Source organism: Sphaerodactylus townsendi, linkage group LG01 (assembly GCF_021028975.2).
Source record: "Sphaerodactylus townsendi isolate TG3544 linkage group LG01, MPM_Stown_v2.3, whole genome shotgun sequence".
Classification (NCBI taxonomy): domain Eukaryota; kingdom Metazoa; phylum Chordata; class Lepidosauria; order Squamata; family Sphaerodactylidae; genus Sphaerodactylus; species Sphaerodactylus townsendi.
In genome coordinates, this window is record NC_059425.1 from 86,347,504 (window position 1) to 86,371,261 (window position 23,758).

General features: G+C 41.8%; 1 protein-coding gene across 1 annotated transcript; it reads right to left on the reverse strand.

Moving 5' to 3' along the window:
* Positions 1 to 20,110: 20,110 nt before the first annotated feature.
* MAP10 (microtubule associated protein 10) lies at positions 20,111 to 23,278 on the reverse strand. The gene has a single exon (XM_048486156.1). The coding sequence runs from the start codon at positions 23,267 to 23,269 to the stop codon at positions 20,753 to 20,755; it is 2,517 nt and encodes an 838-aa protein (XP_048342113.1). The 5' UTR covers positions 23,270 to 23,278; the 3' UTR covers positions 20,111 to 20,752.
* Between the last annotated feature and the right edge of the window lie 480 nt (positions 23,279 to 23,758).

A 23,758-nucleotide genomic window follows, 5' to 3' on the forward strand; every position in this document is an offset into this window, starting at 1 on the left:
TTTGCTTGACTTCTGGTTCACTGTTTTTATGCAATCTCTATTTGGGGAGGGTGCCTGCCACCTTTTTTTTGGGGGGGGGGATATGTCTTTGGTCTGGCATTACTTCACTAGAATATGTCAATTTCACAGGGTTTCACAGAGTCCATTGCTCCAGCTATAGACTTTCACTGTTAAAAAAGAAAGCCCTTCTGATTCTTCTGAAATGGTGGCCCAAAGAGTGGAAAGAATGTTGTGGAGTGGGTGGGGGAAGGCGGGGAAGAGTGAGAAAGACTGGAAAAAACTTAATGCGTGGTGATCACTTTCCCTGCAAAGGGAGAGAGAAAGTAATACTTCAAGAGCTTTTGGAAACCATGGGGATTCTCTGATCTGAGAGTGGGTTGATTGCCAACCAGAGGAAACCATGTGCATGACCAAGAATCATATACTGCAGAAGGTCCATCTAATTCAACATAATTAACATTCATGGGAAACCAATCCCCAAGCAGTTTTCCCACACTTTCTTAACTAAGATTCTTTTATGAATTGGAAATGGAAAGTGATTGAATGTAGAATTATATTAATAGAAAATGTGTATACATGCAAACTATTGTCATCATTCCCTCTAAAAGCAAAGATACAACTTGGGTGCTGTGTGGTTTCCAGGCTGTATGGCCGTGTTCTAGCAGCATTCTCTCCTGACGTTTCGCCTGCATCTGTGGCTGGCATCTTCAGAGGATCTGATGTTGGGAAAGCAGTGGAGTATATATCTGTTGGAGTGTCCAGGGTGGGTGGAGAAACCTTGTCTGTGAGTAACAAAGAAGGCAACCAGGTCAATAGTTGAGGGCATCTGAATAGAAGTATGAGTAACAATGAAGACTATAGCATGGGCATAACACTGGAGATAGCAAGGTCACTGGTGGGAGCATCTGAATAGAAGTATCCTGGCCTTTGTTTCTTTTGTCTATGGTCATCCTGTGTTTGTGTGGAGCTGGTTAGATACTGTCTTGACTCTAGCATTTTTTCAAGCACTGGCAGCCAAGTTCTGTTCATTTTCATAGTTTCTTCCTTCCTGTTAAAATTGTCCATGTGCTTATGGATTTCCAATTGCTTCTCTGTGTAGTCTTCGGACCGTAGTGGCTTTCAGAGTGGTCCAGAATTTCCTGTTTTTTCAGAAAATAATATTCTATGTCCAGGTTGGTTTATCATGTGTTCTGCTATTGCTGATTTTTCTGGCTGAAATAGTCTGCAGTGCCTTTCGTGTTCCTTGATACGTGTCTGTGCGCCAAGGCGTTTGGTGGTTCCCTATGTAGACTTGTCCACAGCTGCATGGTATGCGATAGAGCTCTCCTGCAGTGAAGCTAAAGGATCCACTCTTTATCCCTTTTTGCTGAATGTAGCATCTGTTGAATTTTCTTGGAGTGATGGGTCTGTAGATTGTTTGTAAGGTTGTGCTTCTTCATCAGTTTTCCCTATGCGGGATCCAGTGGTTCCCTTGATGTATGGGAAGAAGGTACTTTCCCTCTAGATGGCTCTTTATCTTTGTTCATGTGGCTTGTTCTTGGTCTTGCAGCCCTTCTGATTTCTGTATTAGAGTAACCATTAGCCTGTAGAGCCCTGTTTAGGTGATTCAATTCATCTTGTAGGAGGTGAGGTTCACAGATTCTGTTTGCGCGATGTACCAAAGTTTTTATGGTGCTCCTTTTTTGCCCTGGATGGTGATTGAAGTTTTTGTGTAGATATCTGTCTGTGTGCGTAGGTTTTCTGTATACTGTGTGTCCCAATTGCTGGTTTGGTTTGCGGATGACTAAAACATCTAAAAATGGCAGTTTTCCTTCATTTTCTTTCTCCATAGTAAATTGGATGTTTGGGTGGAAAGCCTTCGACAATACAAAGATACAACTATCAAATAACTATCAGCCTGGTAGCCAAATAAAATCCCCACAGAAAAAAATAGAAGCTCCCCACAATGAGGACTGAACATTTTTATTGTTTGTTAAAAGGAATAGAATATTGAGGGTTGCTAATCTTAAATTAAAGGGTAAAGGAACACCAAAAAAGGGGAGGTGGAGAAATTCACTTGCTCTGGCCCCCAAGTGCTTGTAGCATTTTGGAGAAGGAAATTTGGAAAAACTTCCCAGTTATTTATCCTGCCCTTTCAAGATGACTATTTGCCCTAATGCTGAAGTAGGTTTTGAGATGGAGAAACTTGATCATTGGAAAACACTGATTTTTAGTGTTTAGAAATAAAAAGCTATTAATGGACTTTTTTTGCATTACAGAAATGGAGAAAAGAAAGAGTGGGTGAAAAGCTCTTGTCAAACTGGACAAGATACTGGAGTTCCATGTTTAGAGTTCTGAAGACTTGTTTGGTAAAGCTGCTTCTACATGGCCTTGATCTGAATCAAGATCACAGATCAGGAAAATAACCCAGAATGGAAAATCACCTACACTACTGGATCCATGTCTGCAAATGGAAGCATTAACTGCTTCTGTTCTTTGGAAACATTAACTACTTCTGGAGTGTGCAGCACCTTTAGCCAACCACAGCTGGTACACCAGGTGCAACCCTTCCTTGGAAGGTGTAATCTGATTCCAGTTGTACATACTCTGATCACATCCAGGTTGATTTACTATGATGCACATTAGAAGAGGAGGCATTTCAATTTATACTCCACTTTTCCAACCAAAAGGAAAAGCAGTTTACAACCTCCTTCCTTTCCTCTCCTTACAACAGACACCTTGTGAGGTAGGTGGGGCTGAGAGTATTCCCAAAAACTGTATCTGGCCCAAGGTCACCCAGCAGGCTTCATGTGGGGGAGTGGGGAAACAAATCCAGTTCACTAGATAAGAATCCACCGCTCATGTGGAGTAGTGAGGAATCAAACCCAGTTCTCCAGATTAGAGTCCACCACTCTAAACCACTACACCAGAGGTGGGATCCAGCAGGTTCTCACCAGTTCCCGAGAGTGGGTTACTAATTATTTGTGTGTGCTGAGAGGGGGTTACTAATTGGGTCAGGTTTTCCGTCTCCACGTCCTCGCCTCCCCCTCTCTTCTTCTTTCTTGTAGCCTGGAGCTTGCCAGCTAGTAAGAGGAGGGACCCTTTAACTTCTGTTGGGTCCAGGGGACTCTTTACTTGCTTGGTAGGCTATTTATTTTGGCACTCTGTTCATTTTATGATAAATTGTGATTTACTATGATGCTTGGCCACTTAAAAGCTCTGTATTCCTGTATGTGAGAATGTTATGCTAATCTGTGTCTCTAATCCTGAATTAATTAATGTGAAATATTTGCAGAATATACAGTATGGATTGCGAATTCTAGTTCACAATGGATGATGTTCTGGTTTATTTTTTTACTTTAAACAGAAGAAGAAGAGGAGTTTGGATTTATATCCCCCCTTTCTCTCCTGCAGGAGACTCAAAGCGGCTTACAATCTCCTTGCCCTTCCCCCCCCCCACAACAAACACCCTGTGAGGTGGGTGGGGCTGAAAGCTGTGACTAGCCCAAGGTCACCCAGAAATAAAAAGGGAGTGTTAATGACTGATTTTAGGTATTTATGGGGCTAAAGGATTACAAAGCATTTTGTATAAGTGAAAGGTTAAAGGTACTAACTACTAATGCTTACTCAATTTTTTAAAAAGTCATGACCTGTGTATCCTGGCAGTAGCCTTGATATCTAGCTCTTGAATATGCCTATGCAGTAGGAATGGTCCATCGGATCCATGTTTTAATTAATTTGTGTCTTAATCTAAAGTGCAAATTATTTTGAGTATTGAATGTGTTAGCCCTTCAGAATATAGTTAACAAACAGTGGTGATGGTGAATCTTCACTAAACTGTAGTGACCACTCATGATTTCACAGTTGGCATAAAGTCCTGTTGTTTCCTATGTTAGCGAAGGTAGAAAACGAGATAATTCTCCCTGTTGGGCTGTTTTAAAAACATGTTTTAGAAATATGGTAAAGTTCCTTGTTTAAGGAAAGTATCCTTCTTTTGATTTCTAGAAACAAAATTAAGTATTTGAAAATATTAAGTATTTGACAGGCAGTCAATTAGAGGAGAAGTAGTTGTTTCTGTTGGCAGTAGACGATAGGACTTGCTATAATGAGTTTAAATTATGGACAGAAAGATACCAGCTGGAAATTAGGAACTTTTTTTTACAGTAAGAGTTTTTTACAGTAACAGAAAAATTATTAATGCCCCGCCCCCGGAATGCCCAGCCATGCCCCCATTGAGCCCCGCCCAGCCCCATTGGTGCTACGCCACTGTTTGAATCCCACCACCATGGGAACCTGTTACTAAAATTTTTGGATCCCACCACTGCACTACACCTTATTTGGGGTTGCCTTCAGTCTGTGCTAAATGCTGCAACAAGACCATTTGCCAGTGTAAACTCATGTGGAGAAAACAAACCTGATGTGTTGGCCAGAGTGTTAGGAAAGCGCCACCTTCCCATCAGAAGGCGCCGCTTTTCCATCCCCCCAGTCACCTCATCCTCCAGCATCGGTCTGGAGGGCTGCTGAGACCCGCCCACGCTGCGCTCTGACCCCTGGAGGTCGGAGGGCAGCATGGGCGGGTCCCTGCAGCCCTCCAGGCCAACGCTGGAGAACCAGGTGAGTGGGGGGGGACGCAGAAGAGGCGAATCCGTGTGGAGCCGCCTCTTCTGTGCTGGCCTCTGCGGGGGCCGCTCGCAAGCTCCCGTGCGAACAGCCCCCTCCCCTCCACCGGCATAATTTTTGCCGGTGGAGAGGTAGACTTGGACCAGAGATGCATGGATTGGAATCCTTGCTCAGGCCACAAAGCTCACTGGGTGAGATGTGCCCTAATTTTTAGAGCAATCACCTCCCTTAAGTAACAGTTTCTAATTTCACCAAAATCATCAAACAACGTTGAAAAGCAAAAGACAGTTTTGAGCAAGTCAATATTTTGAAAAGGTAAGGTAGATATAAAGATATACCTCCTTATACCGCTTTAAGGAAACAAAACTGTCTTAATTTGTTAACAATAGAGATAATTAATTATTGGTTCTCAAGGCAATCTCTTCTTCATTCAGTCATTCAGCCAAAGAAAAGGCATGAGGACATTAAATTAATGGGGTAGATTGCCATGTTTGTTCTTTATAATGATAAAAATTAAAAAGCCATCATAAATAAATTACTATATTACCATATTAAATTACTTTGCTGTCAGCAATGAAGTTGAATTCATGCATTATAATAGCTACAAGACAAGAAATTATGTAGTTACTTAATGATTTGTAAAGAAACCTACCATTTTAACATACTATCAGTTTCAACTAGTAATTCATTTTGGAAGATGAATGGATAGCTTTCTTATTAGTACATTGTGAACTCTTACCAAATAAAATAAAGTAAATTAACATATGCACAGTTCTGCACAAACAAACCATAGTGTGTTTAAAAAATAAATAAATAAAATAAAGACTGCCATGTATTACTAAATTTATTTTTATGCATTTTAACCAAATTTGCTTCTGAATGTGGATGTAAACACCATAAAGCTAGGGTTTATGCTGACCTTGCTTTACTAAAATATTTGGATGAGATGTAACAACTATCTGAAAAATGATAGTGGATGGTCCTATGTTATTCCAGTAATGAAGGGAGGATTATCTAGCTAATGAACTGCCGCTAGTTATATGTTTTACAGTTTGATCAGAATTGTTCTATTTTATATTTGGAATGACTGTACTTTGAAGAAGAGTTTGGATTTATGGTGTGTATTTTAACAGAGTATACCCTGAGGAAAGTCTATTGACCGAAACACATTTGTGTGGTTTTAATGAAAATTTTAATGGAATCTTTTATGATTTACATTATACCAAAGCTTTGTGGATTTTTTTTGTATTTAACCCATTGTTATTCTGTCTATTATTAGGGTTTTTATCAACCTTCTTGATCACTTGTTTCTGGGTTGAAGCTCTTTCTTCCTTTTTCTGTTTGGGTTAAACACAACTACTCAACAATGAATCACTCTAAAAACCACTAAATGACCAAGTAAGCAGCAAGATTTTTACCTGGTATCTAAAAGTAATTAGAGCACGGATCACACATAAGTGAGCATGGGAAAGGAATTCAACCTTCATGCAAATTTGACTCTTACAATTCAGCACTGAATTGGAATTTTTAGAATTTTTAAAAGAAACATAAATAGTGAATGTACAATGTACTGTCAAAGGCTTTCACGGCCAGAATCACTAGGATCCTCTGAAGATGCCAGCCACAGATGCAGGTGAAACATCAGGAGAGAATCCTAGTGGAACACGGCCATACAGCCTGGAAGACCCACAACATCCTAGTGAACGTACATTTGGATTATATTATCTTCTAATTTTAAAACAGATCTATTGAAAAACTGGGACAACAGTGAACTTGACAGGTATCCTTATTTTTGTCATAAATTTCCAAGACAAATGTTCAAAAGCAAATACAAAAGTAAGCATGGTGGTTATTTAATCTGTCTATTTTTCTAGCTAATGAATGGACATAATTTTCCAGAATAAGGAACCATGGATATGCTCTACTAGGGTTTCTGTTAACCTCATTTGTGTTTTAGTCTGGTTTATTACCCGGCAGATACTGTTCAGTTAGGGTAGCCTGCTGGCTGTGGTTCAGTGAATCTCTGGAATTTGGAACAAATTGTAGCCTGTCTTCTTTGTGTGTTTGTTGACTTAACTGCCTGGCAAAAATGGTAACACAGGTATATAGTCAGCTTGTCTTGAAACTGCAAGGGTGCATGTTTACTTATAAATACCATGTCAATCAGATCCCAGATTGCTCACAGGAGCAGCAGGATTCATTATCAATAATGAATCTTTTGTTCAATATTTATTTCATTTTGACCTGGGAATGCTGTAAGTCACCCTTCTATAAAAGTAAAGTACAACACCCCTCCTCCCAACCCTCCCAACTCAAAAACAATGTTTAAAAAACTGCTTTTGAAATTTGGGGCTGTGTGGCAGTTTTTGCTCCTAACTGGTAGTTTTTGCTTGTAACATTTTATCCACATCTATGGCTGGCATCTTCAGAGGCATGTCATGGCCACACAGCCCAGAAAATCCACAACAGCCAGTTGATTCTGGCCATGAAAGCCTTCAACAATACCTTTTGAGATTAATCAAAGCTATCTAGTAGCTAAAGACCTTCATCCTCTATCTGCTGAAACGACAGCTTTAAGGAGCTTTTAAAAACCGATGATTACATATTAGCGTCAAAGATAAATGGTTTTTGAAAAGATTTTACACATATCTATATTTTTCCAGCTGAGAAAAAATGACATGGACTCAGTGAGGAGGAAGGCCCTCAAATGAGCAATCAATTCATTAATAGTCATCCACATAGATAAAGTCCAGGATCAAAGCCAAGTTCTTTATATTCTGTTAGACATGAACAGAGCACATCAACAGAGCAAATAAGACTTGGGCTTTGGTTCCTAAGCGTGTGAATGTATGGATGTTGATCACTTTCCAGGTGTGAGAGTAATGTTTGTTAGTTCCATGAAATTCATAGTGATTTTGTCAATTAATATTGTAATAATCATTTATAGCTTAATTTCACAGTGTTTGGGGTTTTTTCCCTTGTCTTCTAAAGGTTAGACATGTATACTAATAGGAAATAAATTGTTTTATGTTCTTGGTTGGGCTAAATTTGCCACTGTCATTACCATATCAGGAAACTTACATTCTATAGCATTCACAGATTTCAAGAGTCTTCAGATGCATTCATTATGATGTTAGTCCTTCAACATGAATTGCTGTATTGAGTATCACACACAGAAGCGCAGCTGACTTTTGAGATGCTGAGCTCTGTCAAAGATGAATGTCTCCTAATCTTATTGATCTGTGCATGAAAACATCCTCTTTCTCACACAGACCAAACTCTTTGTGTCTTACCCTTGAATATATCAGAACAATTCCCTTGGGGTCATCATCTTTCCTTCCTGCTTCCTTCTACCTAGAGGTACTATCTTTGAATAATGTAATGTCTGTTTGCTTTGAAGAAAATACATGCTGGAAGAAAAGGTGGCTGCTATGCTTTTAATGATTTAACCAAAGCCATCCATCTGCAAAATCCAGGTAAGCAAAACAAAATAAAAACAGAAGCTTGAAATAATTGCTCCCAGCAGCACAAGGAAGGATTCTGTTCAAGGACCCTGTCCCACAGAGCATTGTGGGTAGTTTTTTAAGCAGGAATTTTTGAAGCTTATTCTAACCTAATTAAGTTCCTGTTTCCCCTTGGTGTGGGCACTTGCTTGAGATAACAGCTGCAATGCTGTAAGGAGACATATTAAGGACAGAATATTGGTTAGCAGTTGCTATTTTCAACCTTGCCAGAATAAACAAAGAAGAGCTTAGCACCTGCAGTCATTGTTTTTGAGAAGTCAGCATAATTTGTGCATAGTCTTGAGAGGAGGGGGCAGCTAAATGAAAGAAGAATGGACAGTCATCCATTAGCCATTTTAACGTTTCTCCATCTGCAGCTGAATGGAGATAACAAATGCCTTCAGACAGGCTCAGGAATACTCAGAAGAATTCAGTGTTTTGAGGTTATTGATGTGCCTTGGTGTAAGCCAGTGTGGGAGTGAACAGGAAAGATTGAAAATCAAACTTAGTGAATTCATGCAAAAGCTGTGATTTGGAAGAGGAGAATAATATATCCCACTAAACCTGCCAGCAAGAACTTATCTTTGTTTCTAATCACTTGTAGTGAAACCATTAAACTGTAAAATTTAGCAATAGAAATTCAGGAGGAGCAGCTTTGTAATGATAGAGCAACTCAGAATCCAGACTCAAATTCAGGGTCAAATTAAAGAGAAACTGGATATTTAACAGATTGTGTTAAGCCCCCCCCCCCCCCCCATCATTAGGAAGGTCAGCCCTGCAGGAGTTCTATTTGAGTACATGCTGTCACATGACAAATGACTTCTTCATGCTGCCACACTTGTGTGATCCAGAAGATAGGCTGTTTTGGGATCCCATGGAGAAAGTTGCTTCACAGAAGGGACTGCGAGAAGTGACCAGCTGGCAGGCAGTCATTAGAAAATTGCTGTTACTGCCACAGTGTACAAGTAGTTAAGTAGACATGTCATTACTCAGTAGCCAGAGACTACAAATACTTCCTTGGAGGGGTTTGTGTTTTTATATGCTCCAATTTCAGATATCAGAATAATTTATAGGATAGAAAGCCGCTGAAGTGACTGCCCATAAGCCTTGTACTGTGTGTAAGCTTTAGCCACAAATGTGGAGGTGAGAAGCCCTGAAGTATGTCACAAATCAGCAAGAAAGCAAACATGGTCTGAGGTCTTTCAAGTTACTTAAATTATATAGTGATTTTAATAAAGACATAACATTTTTTAAATGCTTGTCATTCTGCCCTGTTGCCATCATTGTCCAGGACAGTGGAGGTTAAGAGCAGTGGTCTGAATATGTGAGGAACCCTGTAGTTCCTTGTCTACCTTATGCTGAAGTGAAAAAAACTATGACATTCCATATTTATCAAACTGTGTCTCCAAGTGTACTCCCACATATCAGTTATGGTCTTCAGAAAGCCTTTTCCTTGCGGCACTATTTTAAGATTTTTCATATGGCAGCAGTTAGGTCCATGGGCTTTCTCTGTGGTACGTTTAATCCTGGAAAGTTGCCTACCAGAGTGGATGCAGAGGATAGCCTTTATTGGCTGCATTTAAGAAGGCATTCAGGGCAAATCTTTTTGAAAGGACATTTACTGTTGAGTAAACTGTTTTGAACCCTGACCTGGATGCTCAGTCTATCCCAATCTCGTCAGATCTGGGAAGCTATCAGGGTCATCCTAGGTTATTATTTGGATAGTGGATTTCCAAAGAACTCCACCATGGCTACATGGAGGCAGGCAATGGCAAACCACATTTGAATGTCTCTTGCTTTGAAAACCCCACAGGGCCCCATAAAGTGGTTGCAGTGTGACAGCACTTTCCACCACCCCCATCAAAGAGTTTTGGCAGATTTGGATGCCATTCTTAATCTTTGCATTTTTTATCAGTATATTTACATTTTGACAATGGACTCATGTTTTTGTGTCCTTGCAACTTATTCTTGCATTGTTAGCTGCTTTGAATCTAAGGAAATAGGATGTGATATGAATATTTTAAACAAATTAATGTGATAGAACCAGACTTGATTCTACAAGTCAAACACACTTATAGTAGGGATAAAGAATTAGATCCTTTCTCCATTGTTGCTTTAGAACTGTTTGGTTCAATCCACCTTTGAAGGTGAGGCTACTGCCATCCATTTCCATTCTGTCACAAGAATAGGCTTGCAGCATCTCAACAAAGATGCCATATTCTATGTGCTGGAGCCATCATTAATCCCATTTGAATCTGTATCATCAGAGAAGTTGTATAATCATGTAGTTTAGTAACTAGCCAACTGGTGATCCCAAGCCATTTGAGTGTTGCTGGCAAGAATGATTGTTTACAGTTTTGGGAGAATTCCCTGTGGTTTCCCTCTCTTCTGCCTCTTTGCCTTATTAAACCATTGTTTTTACAGTGTTTAAACAGCACGGTTTTAGTCTTTAAAATATTTGCAAAGCATGCCTCCCATTCAATTCGGTAATCATTGCATGTGATAAAAACCAGTTTGTGGATATAACAGTTACAAACCATCTGTTACTCTGGCACTTGCTTATACAGGAATGAAATTCCAATTAGGTTTTATTAGCAAATTCAGCAAATTATAGATCCCATATGAAACCTTGTAGCCAGTGAACCCCCACTGAGAACAAGATGTCGTCCATTTTTTGCTCCCCCCCCCCCATGTTGTCAGGAAGAAACAATTTAGACAGTTGTTGTGTTTCTGAAGAAAGGCCCATATGGCAGGTAAATTGGAAAAGTCACACTGTGAAATGTATAACAGAGTGGTACAGCTGGAGAATAAATAACCTTTGTGGTCTGACAAATAAGAATTGCATCAAAGGCAGCTATAAAAGAAAACTGGTGAAAATCAGTTGAATTTCCTAATTTAATAAGTACATAAGGGCGCAAAAATAATAATTCAGGTTTACCTGAAACCATACAATTCCATTCTGTTCCCCTGCAAAGAACCTGAAGTGGTCACCAAAAGAAAACAATAAAATCGCTATAAAAATTACAAACAGAAACCAATTAATAAATAGAAGAAACAGCACAGGGTACCCAATGTCCGCAGCAGCCACACGGCTTCCACAGACATAGGATTTATGTGTTCTTCATAAAGCTGAAAGGACATAAGAAGCGGAAATTTCTATAGGTGAAGGATTTTAAAGGGGAGAACTAGCACCTGAACAATCCTGGAAGATAACTAGTCTCTGATGTGGTTGCCATAAAAAGGTTGATTACATCCCCTCCTTCCAATCTGTATAAAGAGGCAGGCAACTGTTTGGAGGTTTTGAGCTGTTTTAAAGGACTGCAACAAGTTATTTAGTTTCTGAGGTCACAAATCATTCATTATCATGGGAAGATCAGATCAGATGAGGTTGGTAAAACATGCTTCTTTCCTTTGCCAGCAAATCCATCCCAAAGTTACATACCGGTGAGGTCAATGACTAGCAGCAGGCTCTTAACCAAATTGTGAGGGAAACCACTACCTTATTTATCATAGAAAAATCCACTTCAACCAAAGCATTGGGATTATCTATAAGCATTACCTCTATCTCATTAATTTAAGCCTGTTTATCCTCTTCATGGTACTGGTTTTGAACTGAGATAACTGCTTCTGAATAATTACATGATGAAATACAGAGATGGGTATCTTACGTATTGGTGACACCTCCAGAAGCTGCCTAAAGATGTTACACTAACAGAGGCGTAGCTCCAAGGGACCCGGGGGGAGGGGACGGGACGCACCAGGCGCACACCCCTGTGGGGGTGTGGTGAGGGCATTCCAGGGCGGGATGGGAGCAGAGGACGCACCAGTGCACCAGGCTCTTCCCACCCTTGCTACGCCTCTGTGCACTAATATGCAACATTGTGTGTCCATAGCCAAATTACCATCAGCAACAATAACCTGTTGTATTCTAATAAAAAAGGATGAAATCACTTCAAAATCAGATCCATCCCCACCCTCCCATCCAGCAGCATTACATGATCTGTTGTATCAACAGTACATGAATTATCTTAAGAGGAAAGAGTCTACACAAATCATCAACCAAGACTTTAAAACTGGTATGTTTCCGTAAATTCTTTTCAAACAATACCATTCTGGGAAAAATTGAGAATAAAATGTGTTAAAATGTTGCTTTCCCCAGTACTAGATAACTGAAACTTTTATTCTACTCAGCTTCATCATTGTCTGCTGATCCATGAGCTGTTCTTGCATGATTCACTGCAAAAGGCTGTATGTTTGCCTTGTTGTGCAAGCATGTGGTGTTCTAATAAACTCTTGTCAACTGCAGGCCTGTTGGCAGCAGCTGCAGATAAGTAAAGCAGAGTGAGCAGCCATTTGTTCAATTCTCTCTATCACAATGAAAATTCTGAGAAAAGCTAAACTGGATATCATTGGAATGGTTACTGGCAGGGCACAAAGGAAAAGGCTAAAAGGTTACATTTAAAATAATTAAAGCATGCAAACATTAACACATGACAAGAAGATGCAACTGTATGACCACTTTCTGTACTCTTTCTCATCAAAAGATGACAATAGATTTGTGAATTATTCTGCCATTTCCTGGGCCTTCTTTGTTCTAGAATGTTCTGCTTGGGTCCCAGTGCTTACCTAGTTTTGTTCCCAAGGCACTAGGACCCAAGCGGAGCATTTTAGAACAAAGATCTAGGAAATGGTGGATTAATTCACAAATCTCCTGACATCTTTTGGTTAGAAAGAATATAGGGAGAAAGACCCCTTGAATTCATTTGAGATCTCATATCTCCTCCCTATTTCTTCTTTCCCTGAAAGCTCCCATAGGGTCTCTTCCCCCACCCCCTCAGCTTCCTTTGCTCCTTCCCATCCATCCACCCACCAGCCAACCTACCTTTATCTGCTCCTCACCCTGCAGCTTTCTCTTTTTCCTCTACTGATCAGCCTCTTCCAAGGAAATAATGGCCAAGTTATATGGAAGCTGCCACTGTAGGTCTAGGTCAAGTTTATGGAGGCTGCTACCAGGTAATACTTAGCTGCAAAATGGCTGCTGGTGGTGGTGGTGGTTGCTACTGGTGCTGGGCTGGGTGTATGGTGGCAAGCAGCACTGCTGGGCTGAGTTATGCAGCACTGGAGTTGATGGGCCAAAGTCAGTTGTATGGTGGCCGTGCTGGGCCAAACCAAGATGTGTAGAAGTCTCCAATCCCCACCTTCACTTTATAGAAACCAAGGCTTAGAATACCTGTCATATTGTTGGCTTGGAAGACATGTCATATTGTTGTGCTTGCTAGCAATCAGCAATAAGGCCATGGAAAGCTCAGTAGACATTTTTTACGTTTTTGTTTTTTTCTTTTTGGGGGGGGGGGATCCTCCTTTTTTCCTGTAAACTTGGAACTTTCTTCAGATTTGTAGAGAAACCCATCCTGTATGTCCCTAGGTTCATTTTGTGTATCTGTTACTCCACACACCTTGGCTGGTTTCAAAATATGATGTATGATATTGAATCTATCTATGCATTCATTCTCACCACTTACATTTTTGCAGAAGCTGATACTTAATTTAAACAGAACAACTCAAAGCAAATCAATTTCTTTATAGTTGTTGAATTCCTTAGATTTGCACATTGTATAAAATGTATAAATGGTGTATAAACTGTATAAAATGGTGATTCCATTGCTACAATCTTTTGTTCATCTATTTGTGGTTTAGTGGCAGTAGTACCGGGAGCCGGGCTGAGCCCCCCTTCTCGGATCTCTACCGCCTGCCAGCTTTCTGGCCACGGACTCGGGATGGGCCGGGCCCTGCGCCGCCACCAGGCTCGATGCCTCCCCAGCGGCTGTATTGGGTGGCCGAGGGCTTTGGGCGGCGGCAGACAGTCAGGGCGGGAGAAGGCTCCTCCGGGCGGGCGCTGGCCGCTGGATCGCCCGGGCGTGGCCTCTGGCCGCCTCGCCCGTGCTAAGCCTCCATGCGGCCAGGGTCCTGGCTCGGAGGGGGAGGCAGCGACCGGGGACGGGCCGGATCATGAGGCGCTCGCCCCGGCCACGAGGATGGGCGATGCCCCGCGAGCGCTTTGGCGCTGCCGCCGCAGGGACTTGCGTTGGCCGGCCGCTTCCCAGGAGGGAGCCTCGCGGGATCTCGCTGGGCTCGGCCCGCCCGACTTGGGCGCGCCCGGCGATGCGGCCCTCCCGGGCTGCGTCCTCGCGCATGAGCAGGGCGGCCCGGAGGTCCTGGGAGGAAGGCAGAGCCGGCAAGAAGAGGGCCCTTTAAGGAGCGTGGGAGAGTGGGCTAGTAGGTGGGATAAAAAAAGCGAGAAGAACGGCAGCAGCTGGGAGAGTTGTGGGACAGGAGGCAGGAAGGAAGGGGGGGGGTGTGCAGAGAGGGGGCTGGGGAGGCCGGAAGGAGGAAGGAGAGAGGTTGGGAAGGAGGCCAGCTGAGGGGACAGGGAGGGGAGTGGGGGGAGGGACCTGTGGAGGAGAACAGGCCCCCCCAGTTCTGTGACATGGGAGACTTGTGGGAGCAAACAAGCTCCCTCGGGGAAACAAAGGGGAGTCCTGTGGGAGGAACAGGCTCTCCAAGGGGAACTGTGTGGAGAGGCCAGGCGGGCCCTGCGGGGGTTTAGGCCCCACTGTTTGACCACCCCTCCCTAGAACAGGGGTGAGGCCGGGAACAAGAACCCCGGGTAGGGTTTGGAGGGAAGGCATCAGGGCTCCCCCGCGGTACTCTGGAGGGGGACCCTGACAGTCACTTAACAAACACATTCAAAATAAATAATATCATCTATAATAGTGCCTGTTTTGAAAGAAACGTGTATAAAAGACAGTTAGAGAGTCTGGCCCTTTGAAAAGCTTGTTATAACTGTCAAAACCCAAATTATCCCCCTCCCGTTCCAGGAAGAAATGCAGTTTTATAAATATGCACATGATAAAATGCTACTAATTTGTAAGCCAAGTATAATAAGAGGTTGAGCTAAAAAATTACCCACATTTTGAAATTACCATGCACTTTCAGATAATTAAACCACATTTCTTAGGGCTTCCTACAGAGCAAAAGATATTTTATTTCCTGTAAAAATCTGTTTTCATCTTTTCTGTTCTTCTAATAACAATCATACTTGAATTAACTTTAAAATGTAATTTCTGTATTCAAATGCATTATAATTTTGCCAAAAGCCACAGTGATATAAGATGGTGGTTAGAAATTCTCTCCAGCTGGCCATGTAATTTATTAAAAAAGAGAAGAACCAGCAGTAGCAAGTGCTTTGCTTATTAACTGAAAAGTGGCATGAAAAGATTAGTTGTTGGGTTTCATTAACTTGATATATATCATTTCAGAACTTAGTGAAGAATAACATCCATTTTCTGGCTAGCTGCAATTAATTTTGAGAATTCAGAAGAAGACAGAACCAAGACATGATTACATTTTGCAAAAGATTCTTTGAAATTGCTGGAAAGAAGTTAAAATTGTGTAAGTGAATCCCCATGGCAAAAAGCCAGCTAAAATGAATGATCATCCAAGCTGGAAAAAAAGACATCATCGTAAAATGTGAAGTTCAATTGCATAAATCAGTTTGTTCCCTAAGGCTGCAATCTTATGCATATCGACAGGCACCATTGAACAGAGACTAGAAATTATATGTAGGTGAGCTGAAAATATTCCTAACTGAAAGATGAAAGTCATGGTTGACACTTGTTCTTTATTAAAGTACCTTTTTATTGTAAGAGCATGAACTTTTTCAAGAGTCTGAGTGGTTCCTTTTAAAATCCAAACTTTTATCCTTGCAGCTGAGTAAATGTCAGCATTTTGTGAAGCCTGTGAAAGTTCACATTAATAAGCTAACAATGAATAAAGAATCCAACCCATTTTTGAGACCCAATGTGGTGCAGTGTTAAGATTGACAGACTTTAATCTAGAGAACTGGGTTTGATTCCCCTCTCCTCCACATGAATCCTGCTGGGTGATCTGGGGCCAATCACTCTGTCATCCTTACTTACCTCACAATGTGTCTGTTGTGGGGGAGAAGAAGAGTTTGGATTTATATCCCACCTTTTTCTCTTGTAATGAGACTCAAGGTGACCTACAAGCTCTTTTCCCTTCCTCTCCCCACAACAGACACCTTGTGAGGTAGGTGGGGCTGAGAGAGTTCCAAAGAACTGTGGCTAGCCCAAGGTCACCCAGCAGGAATGCAGGAGTGCGAAACACATCTGGTTCACCAGATAAGCCTCTGCAACTCAGGTGGAGGAGTGGGGAATCAAACCCAATCCTCCAGATTAGAATCCACCTGCTCTTAACCAGTATACCACTAAGGGATTGTGATTGTAAGATGCTTTGAGACTCCTTAAGGTAGAGAAAAGTGGAGTATTAAAAAAACGTTTACTTCTTCTAGTTGCACTGAAGTCTTTCAGAAATCATTTTAATTTCAAGTAAGGGAGCCCTCTTGGTTTTTGATAGGACTTAATTATGAATAACTTCATTTGGTTCACCAGATAGGTAATTTGATCTAAAGAGGACATTTTTTTTTACTTTCAAGCCAACTAGAAGTTGAATATTGGTTTGAAGAGAGGTAGGACAGATACATTGTAATAAAAAGATAAACTGATGCATATTATTGCTTTCTAAGCCTTAGAAAAGCAGCAACATTGTTTGCAGGTCCACAACCAGAAATTTTAAGAGGGAGGTGGGGAGTGGGGGGCTACGGTTCCTAATTCCTGAGACTTATCATCCTAAACCCCTGAGATTCATTGACTGATATCATGGGATGGGGATTGTCATGTTGAATGTTGGCCTTAACAACCACACACTCCTGGGTATGTACTACATAGTATTTCTATGTAATCACAATTATGTGGCTTTGAAAAAGGGGCTGTTAACTGAACTAAAAAAGTAATCAGCCATGTGCTCAAAGTAAAATGTAGTCAGTAAAATGAGTACAGAGTTTGCCTGAAGTGTAGATGACTGGGGAAGGCAACAGCAAGCCACCCTTTAATCACAGTCTGCCAGGTAAACATCATCATATGTCAGTAATGACGCAATCCTTGCACCTTTACCTAATTTCCCATAAGACATTCTCAGAGACAGCTGTAATTTTGCAAAATATTTATATCGAGTAAAACAAATGAAACATTCCTAAATAAACACTGTAAAAGATAAAATCAGAATTATAAAGATATGAAACCTATGAAAAAGGTGAGAAATTTGGAATTTATCTAATTTAAATCATTCAAAAATAATATATCTGTATTTTACCTAATAGTGCAAATCATAGATCTCTAAATGCTTATAAGTTATAGAAATTGTTAACATGAAACACTGTCATGATCAAATTATTTGAAAAGCTAACTATACAAATTCCCTATGGATAATCTGAGCATATGAATTCTGATGAACTTTATGAGCATCTTGACAAAGAACAAAAAAATAAGTAAAAAGGAACACTGAACTTTAATAATGATGAGGCAGAGGGGAATCTCAAAACTTATCATTGTGTTGCTCTGAAACTAGACTCTATATACTGAGTTCTATTACAAAATTGAGTATGTAATCTAAACTCTGCCTTGCACTGGAATTGCCAAATTCTTCTTTGTGAAAATGGTAACTTCAGACCTGTTCTGCAGTGATGAACAAATTGGCAATGTGAAACATCATAATCTACACATCAAAATCTTTGTAACCGTCTAATGACTGAAACCTTAAACAATGAATGAAAGCTACTACATTTCCTGTGTTGCGAAAATCCCCTCACTTTTTTTTGCCATCAAGTCACAGCTGACTTAAAGCAGATGCATATGATTTTCAAGGCAAGAGATGGTTAGAGATGGTTTGCCATTGCCTGCCTTAGTGTCATGACCCTGGTATTCCTTGTCAGTCTCCCATTTAAATACTATGAGATCTGGTGAGATCAGGCTACCCTGGCTGATCCAGCTCAGGGTTCCCTATGGTTTTGTTTCTCAAACTGAGAGGTAAGTTTCACAAAGTATGTAGGAGAGCTGACAGGGAAAGTGGGAGCAACTTCCCTGAAAATTCAAAACTACTGCTCTTCTCCCTCTGGAAGCCAACAGGAAATGTCTATGGATTTTCAACTTTCATCTCCCACTCCCCCTGCCATCCCCGCCCCCAATAGGGGCTAATAGCATAAGTGAAAACAAAAACAATGTCAATTTATAGTAAAACCACAAATATCAGCAATTTACTGATTTTATCAATCAAATAAACAACTTTGTGGCCACATTATTCTATATTTTGTTCAACCTTCTAAAAATGTTATCACTTAAAAGCACCTCAGGAAATAGGGATTATATAGTGAGTTGATTAAAAATTAGGGTTATTTTAAGAGAAGCCAACAGCACAAAAATAAAACTTCCCTACTACTACATAACACTGCTACTTCTAATATATGCCGTTTCCGCACGGCCTGTTTATGGCGCCCTGGGAACGGTAAAAACGCCGTTCCCAGGGAGCCATTCGCACAGGCAGCAGCGCCGACCTGGCGTTGCTCCTCCTCCCCCAGGGCGGCGTCAAGCCGCCCTGAAAAACAACCCTTTAAAGGGTTGTTTTTCCCTCAACAGCGTGTTCCCGGCGGCGCGGTGCGAACAGCACCGCCGGGGACACGCTGTTTCCCTTCCCCGTCCGACTCACCTTGTCCCCGGCCTGCTGGCGTCGAAGCCCCGCTACCACGCTGTCCTCCAACCCTGGAGGTCGGAGGGCAGCGGGCGATGGGCCGATGGCCAGCAGGCAATCGACGGGGACAAGGTGAGTCGGACGGAGGAAGAGGGCGTCTTATGCGGAGCCGCCTGCCGGCCTCTCCAGAGGCCGTCCGCATGCTTGCATGCGAACGGCCTCCGCCTCCACGCCCGCAGAATTCTTGCCGGCGTGGAGGCGCCTGGGGGGCCGTGCAGAAACGGCCATAGTGAATGCACAGGCTATGTTGATGAAAGTGAAAATAACATTTGCGTTTTTATAGCAACATCACAAAAGCTGACTCACATTGAGCACTGATGTGTTAAAATCACTTCCCTCAGCAGCACAAATACTTAACAGATCATCCCACATTTTGGATGAGCAAATTCACCTTTTCCATCAATGCAATATCTTTGCATATTTGTCTTTTTGAAATTTCACCTGGTTCTCAAAGCAGTCCTTATCTATACATGGTAGATCTGTGGTATATTCCTACACATAAATAGACAACTGGTCCTTCAGTTGCATGTGGAACATTAGAAGCCATGGAACTGTTTTATGTTCCTGAAGTCAGGTCTGATGCGAATCTACAAACATCCAGAATGTTATATTTTGTCCTGCTTGCTTTTTTTTTTAAAAAGACCTAGTAGTTCACAGTAATAAAATAAACCTGCTTTAACATCCCTTTAAATTCAATTTTCTTGCTTTCTTAGAGGTCCCATCTACAGAGCTGTACCATGCTTATTTGCTCATTAGATCACTGATTTATCTTACACTACTGTAGGATGAATGTAAGAATGCATCTTTCTTATTTTGTGACACATCTCTACTATTGGACTAATCATGAAAGTATACTCTTACACAGCCATCTGGAATACGATAACTATAGAAATAGCCTTAAACATGCTAGCATTTAGCTCTGAGATGCGACATACACTGCCTCCTCACATGTCTGTGCAAACCTCTCAGGAGTTTACAGTGGCATGTGGCTGCACACACTCATACACGGAAGTGTAAACTCCTGCTGACAAAGCTTTTCTTATAGCTACATAAATTGAGACGGTCTCATTAAGTAGTTCTATGATCCTTACTGAGGTACTGTTTGAAATTATATGATTATGCAGTGCATCTTTCATTATCATGGTATATAAGTTGAATAATAAATAAAAATAAATAAATAAATAAATCATAATAATAACAGCTAATGATTGTTATAAAACACTTCCAAAGTATAAAAGCTACAGCTGATACACATGAAACCAACAGCAAAAGCCTGGTTTTCAAAAATAACTTCAGGAGCAATTTCTATTTATTTGATGAACAGGAACACATGGGCTTTTCAAATATATATCAAACTGAATTTTTTATTTATAGATAACATTTTCAATTTTTTTTCATTGATGTATCATTTGATACTTACTATTCATATGAAGCCCTGACCTGGATAGTCCCAGGCTAACCAGATCTCATCAGATTTCGGAAGCTAAGCCTACCCTGGCTAGTATTTGAAAGGGAAACCTCCAAGGATTACCAGGATCGTGATGTAGAGGAAAACCATCTCTGAACATTTTTTGTCTTCATAAGTCAGCTGTAACTTGACAGCAAAACAAATTCATATGAAAATTATAAAAGCCATTTTTCTTATGTTAAGCATTGTTTTCATATCTATACTTTACTAAAGGCCTCTACAACTTATATTATGCATTTCCAAGATAAAATTAATATGCACAGCTCAGTTTGTGTATGTTCATTTTCTTTTTCTTTCTGTTTCAATTATATCAGTTCAATTATTCTTTTCTAGCCTTCCAAAAGTTTACAGGTTATTTTTTATGGAAAACATGTACAAAATTCAGCTGTCTGCTTGTTACCCAATTCATACAAATTCTTTTGAATTAAGGTTAAATGTAAAAAAACCCTCAACATATTGCAAAATATGTGTTTATAAAAATTAAGACATTTACACGTTGATCAGTTATTATTATTGATAATTACATTGTATATCCTGGAAGTTTGTTCACTACTAGTTCACTGATATGTTTATACCGATTTGTAATGTCTGGCATCTCAAAGTCATCTTGCTCTTCTTTGTAAGATATGTTGCTTTCTAACTCACTAAGATCAGACATGTTTGAGGGCATATAAGAGCTAACTTGAGATGTCCTTAGTGAGAGGCTCTTTTCTGCAGATTGACCTTTTGTTCCCCTACTGCTCAAATCAGAGCTTCCTTGTTTGCTCTCAAAAGTTTGCAAATCATTGTTTTCTTGCTTTTTGATCAGTTGATCTGAAAGTTCCCTCCTTAGGGTTCTTGTAGGAGGAGAATCATCATCATCATATTTGTACAGATCAACAACATTTCGATCATTAAATTTTAAAAGATTGGTCTTTTTAAGAATCTGGACAGGAGATACTGCTGAAAGTTTTGGAAGAAGAGAGGAAATACTTTCAGAAGTCGGACTTCGTTCAGTTAGGTTAGAACCTGAAACAGTGTCAGAATGGCTTGATTTTGGATTCACTAGCAGCAAATGTTCAGAACTGCTTAGTGGAGCTTCGAAGCTGGAACTATCAGCATTGGTAAAATCTTCTGAATAGCCCCCATTCTCACAGTTAGCGTTGACATCACCTGAATTCTCACCTTCATGGCAGCTTTCAACGTTGGTACTTTGGCTAGGATTTTTTAGCACTGAAATCTTGCAATCATCCTGTGCACGTTTTTCTGCTTCTGTATCTATTATATTTTCTAAAGCATCCGTATCCTGTAAAGAGACTCTTGGCAGATGGACTTTCAACCGCCTTCTTTTATAACCAGAACCCAACCTTTTAAATGGGCATCTTTCCTTTAGGCTTTCATGACTCTTCACATGACAACCAGCAACACTGTTTTGGACATCAGAAGATACTTCTTTCCTGGTGGAATAGCAATCTTGTGCAATGCTACATTGTATTAATGTCTCAATATTTTCATTAAATTGAACATTTTGGTCTGAAATGCCTCTTTCTTCAGAGTGTGCGGAGCCAGAAGATTTTGGATGACGCTCAGGAGAACATCGGAGTATTTTACTATTGGCTAAGGAACACCTGCCTCTTATGAATATTTTTGCTTGCTTTTTCCTATGATGTTCCCTTTTTTCATGAACTTTCAGCATGCCTGGATTGGTCTGCTGCAACCGAAGTCTGAGTGTATTGGTCATCCCATAAGTAAGCTTCCTTCTTGGGGGAGATTTTTCCTTGCTATTTTTTTCAGGGCTGATCTTTTTTTCATAGACTGAGGCTTTAAATCCAGTCCAGGTTCGCTGGAAGGAGGGAGAGATACATTTTAAGTTCTCTGGGCGACTTCTTAACATGATGGTAGGCGATCTTCCTCTCTCTTTACGATGAGTTTTCTTATCCTCTCGAGGGGGACTTACACTTTTGCAGTATGGAGGTGGGGTTTTGGAGCCTTCTTCTACATTTTGATATAGCCATGCTAATTGTGGGTGCACAGAGGATGGCCCTGGTGGCAGGGTCTGGTTGTTCAACAGGGACAGCTCTACCAGCAAGGCATTCAGGAGAGGTAGCTGACTCAAAGTTTGTCTGAGCTGCAGAGCATTAACCAAGGTTGGGGGGGAGGGACACATGTCTTGGCCCCCTCTTAAAAGCTCCTCATTAACAGGCACTCCAGGTGGTAGTGTATTTTCCTCTTCCTGAAAAGATTCCTGGGGCTCAGCAACCATCACAGGCTCAGAAGCTTTAGGTGCAGGGCAGCAATCTTCAGCCGGGTAATTGTAGTACATTGGTGGGGGGCAGAAGATGTTGGTCTCAGTCTCTAGTTCTCCAACAGTGTCCCCATAGCCTGTGTCATTGGGCTGTGGCTCTGTGCAGGAGAGGCTGTCACTTCCTGGGCCTTGGCCTTCCTCCACCTTTGAAATGAGCTCCAGGCTGGGCTCCCTCTCATCTTGGGTGCCCAAAGGGGTTGGAGATGGTGGTTGCTCTTCCTCCTCCCTATGGGGTTCCCCTGAGCCTGTGCTTTCCCTCAGATGGGCCAGCAGTGTAGAGCCCAGATTGCTAAAGCGATAGCTCAGTCCCAGCTCTCCCACTGGCTCCCCCATCAGATCCCGCAGAGGGAAACGTCCCCTTCTCCCCCTTGGGCCGCCTCCCAGAAGCAACTCTTCAGCAGCGTCCGCCAGGGAGACACTGCAGGAACCCAGCAAGCGGGCGGGACCCGCCGTGGGGGGCAACGCCAGCAGCAGCGCATGGAGCGGGGAGCGCCTCAAAAGGCCCCTCAGGACGTTGGGCCGCAGTCTGAAAAGGCAGGACTTGCCCCGCCCGAAGGGCACTAAGGGTCCCGGGCCGCAATGGGGGGCGCGGACTAACAGGGTGGGAAAGTCCAGGAGCCGAAGTGCCACCGCCGGGCGAAACGGGCCGCTGGCGGGCAAAGGCGACGGAAGCAGACGCGGCTCCACGCGCGCCGACTCCACCAGCAACTCCAACGAGAAAAGGCTGTCCTCGCCACCATCTCCTTCCTCCATCTTCTGGAGATCTCGCGAGATTCAGGACAGCGGGCGAGCGATGCGGACGGCTCTATCGGTGCATAATTATCTCTATGGGAGCGCTTGGCCGCCGTTGCCTAGCGACTGGAGGCTGCGGCTGCGCGCAAAGGCCCCAGGGAGTCGGAGCGTCGGGACTTCAAGAGGGGCGGGGGCGGGGTCTGTATTCCGCGTGTCCCTCTGGAGTGGAGGTATTTCTATCGCTCGCATGGAGGGCTGCTTTCTGAGCAGCTCCACAGTATTGGTGAGATTATAAGAGGACTCCGTCTTTCGTGTGTCAGGACATTAGCTAAACCTGAGTAAAATATTTCCCCGCTGTTTTAGTGTATTATATTAAAGTTTTTGTTGTTGTAGTGCATCTCCTCCGTGTTTTTAAAACGAAAAAGAAGTGGATGCCTGAAATAAGGAACAAGAGGCAAATTGCGTAACTCATCCTGGCAACTTTCCTTGCAAACTTGGATCCCCTGCGGT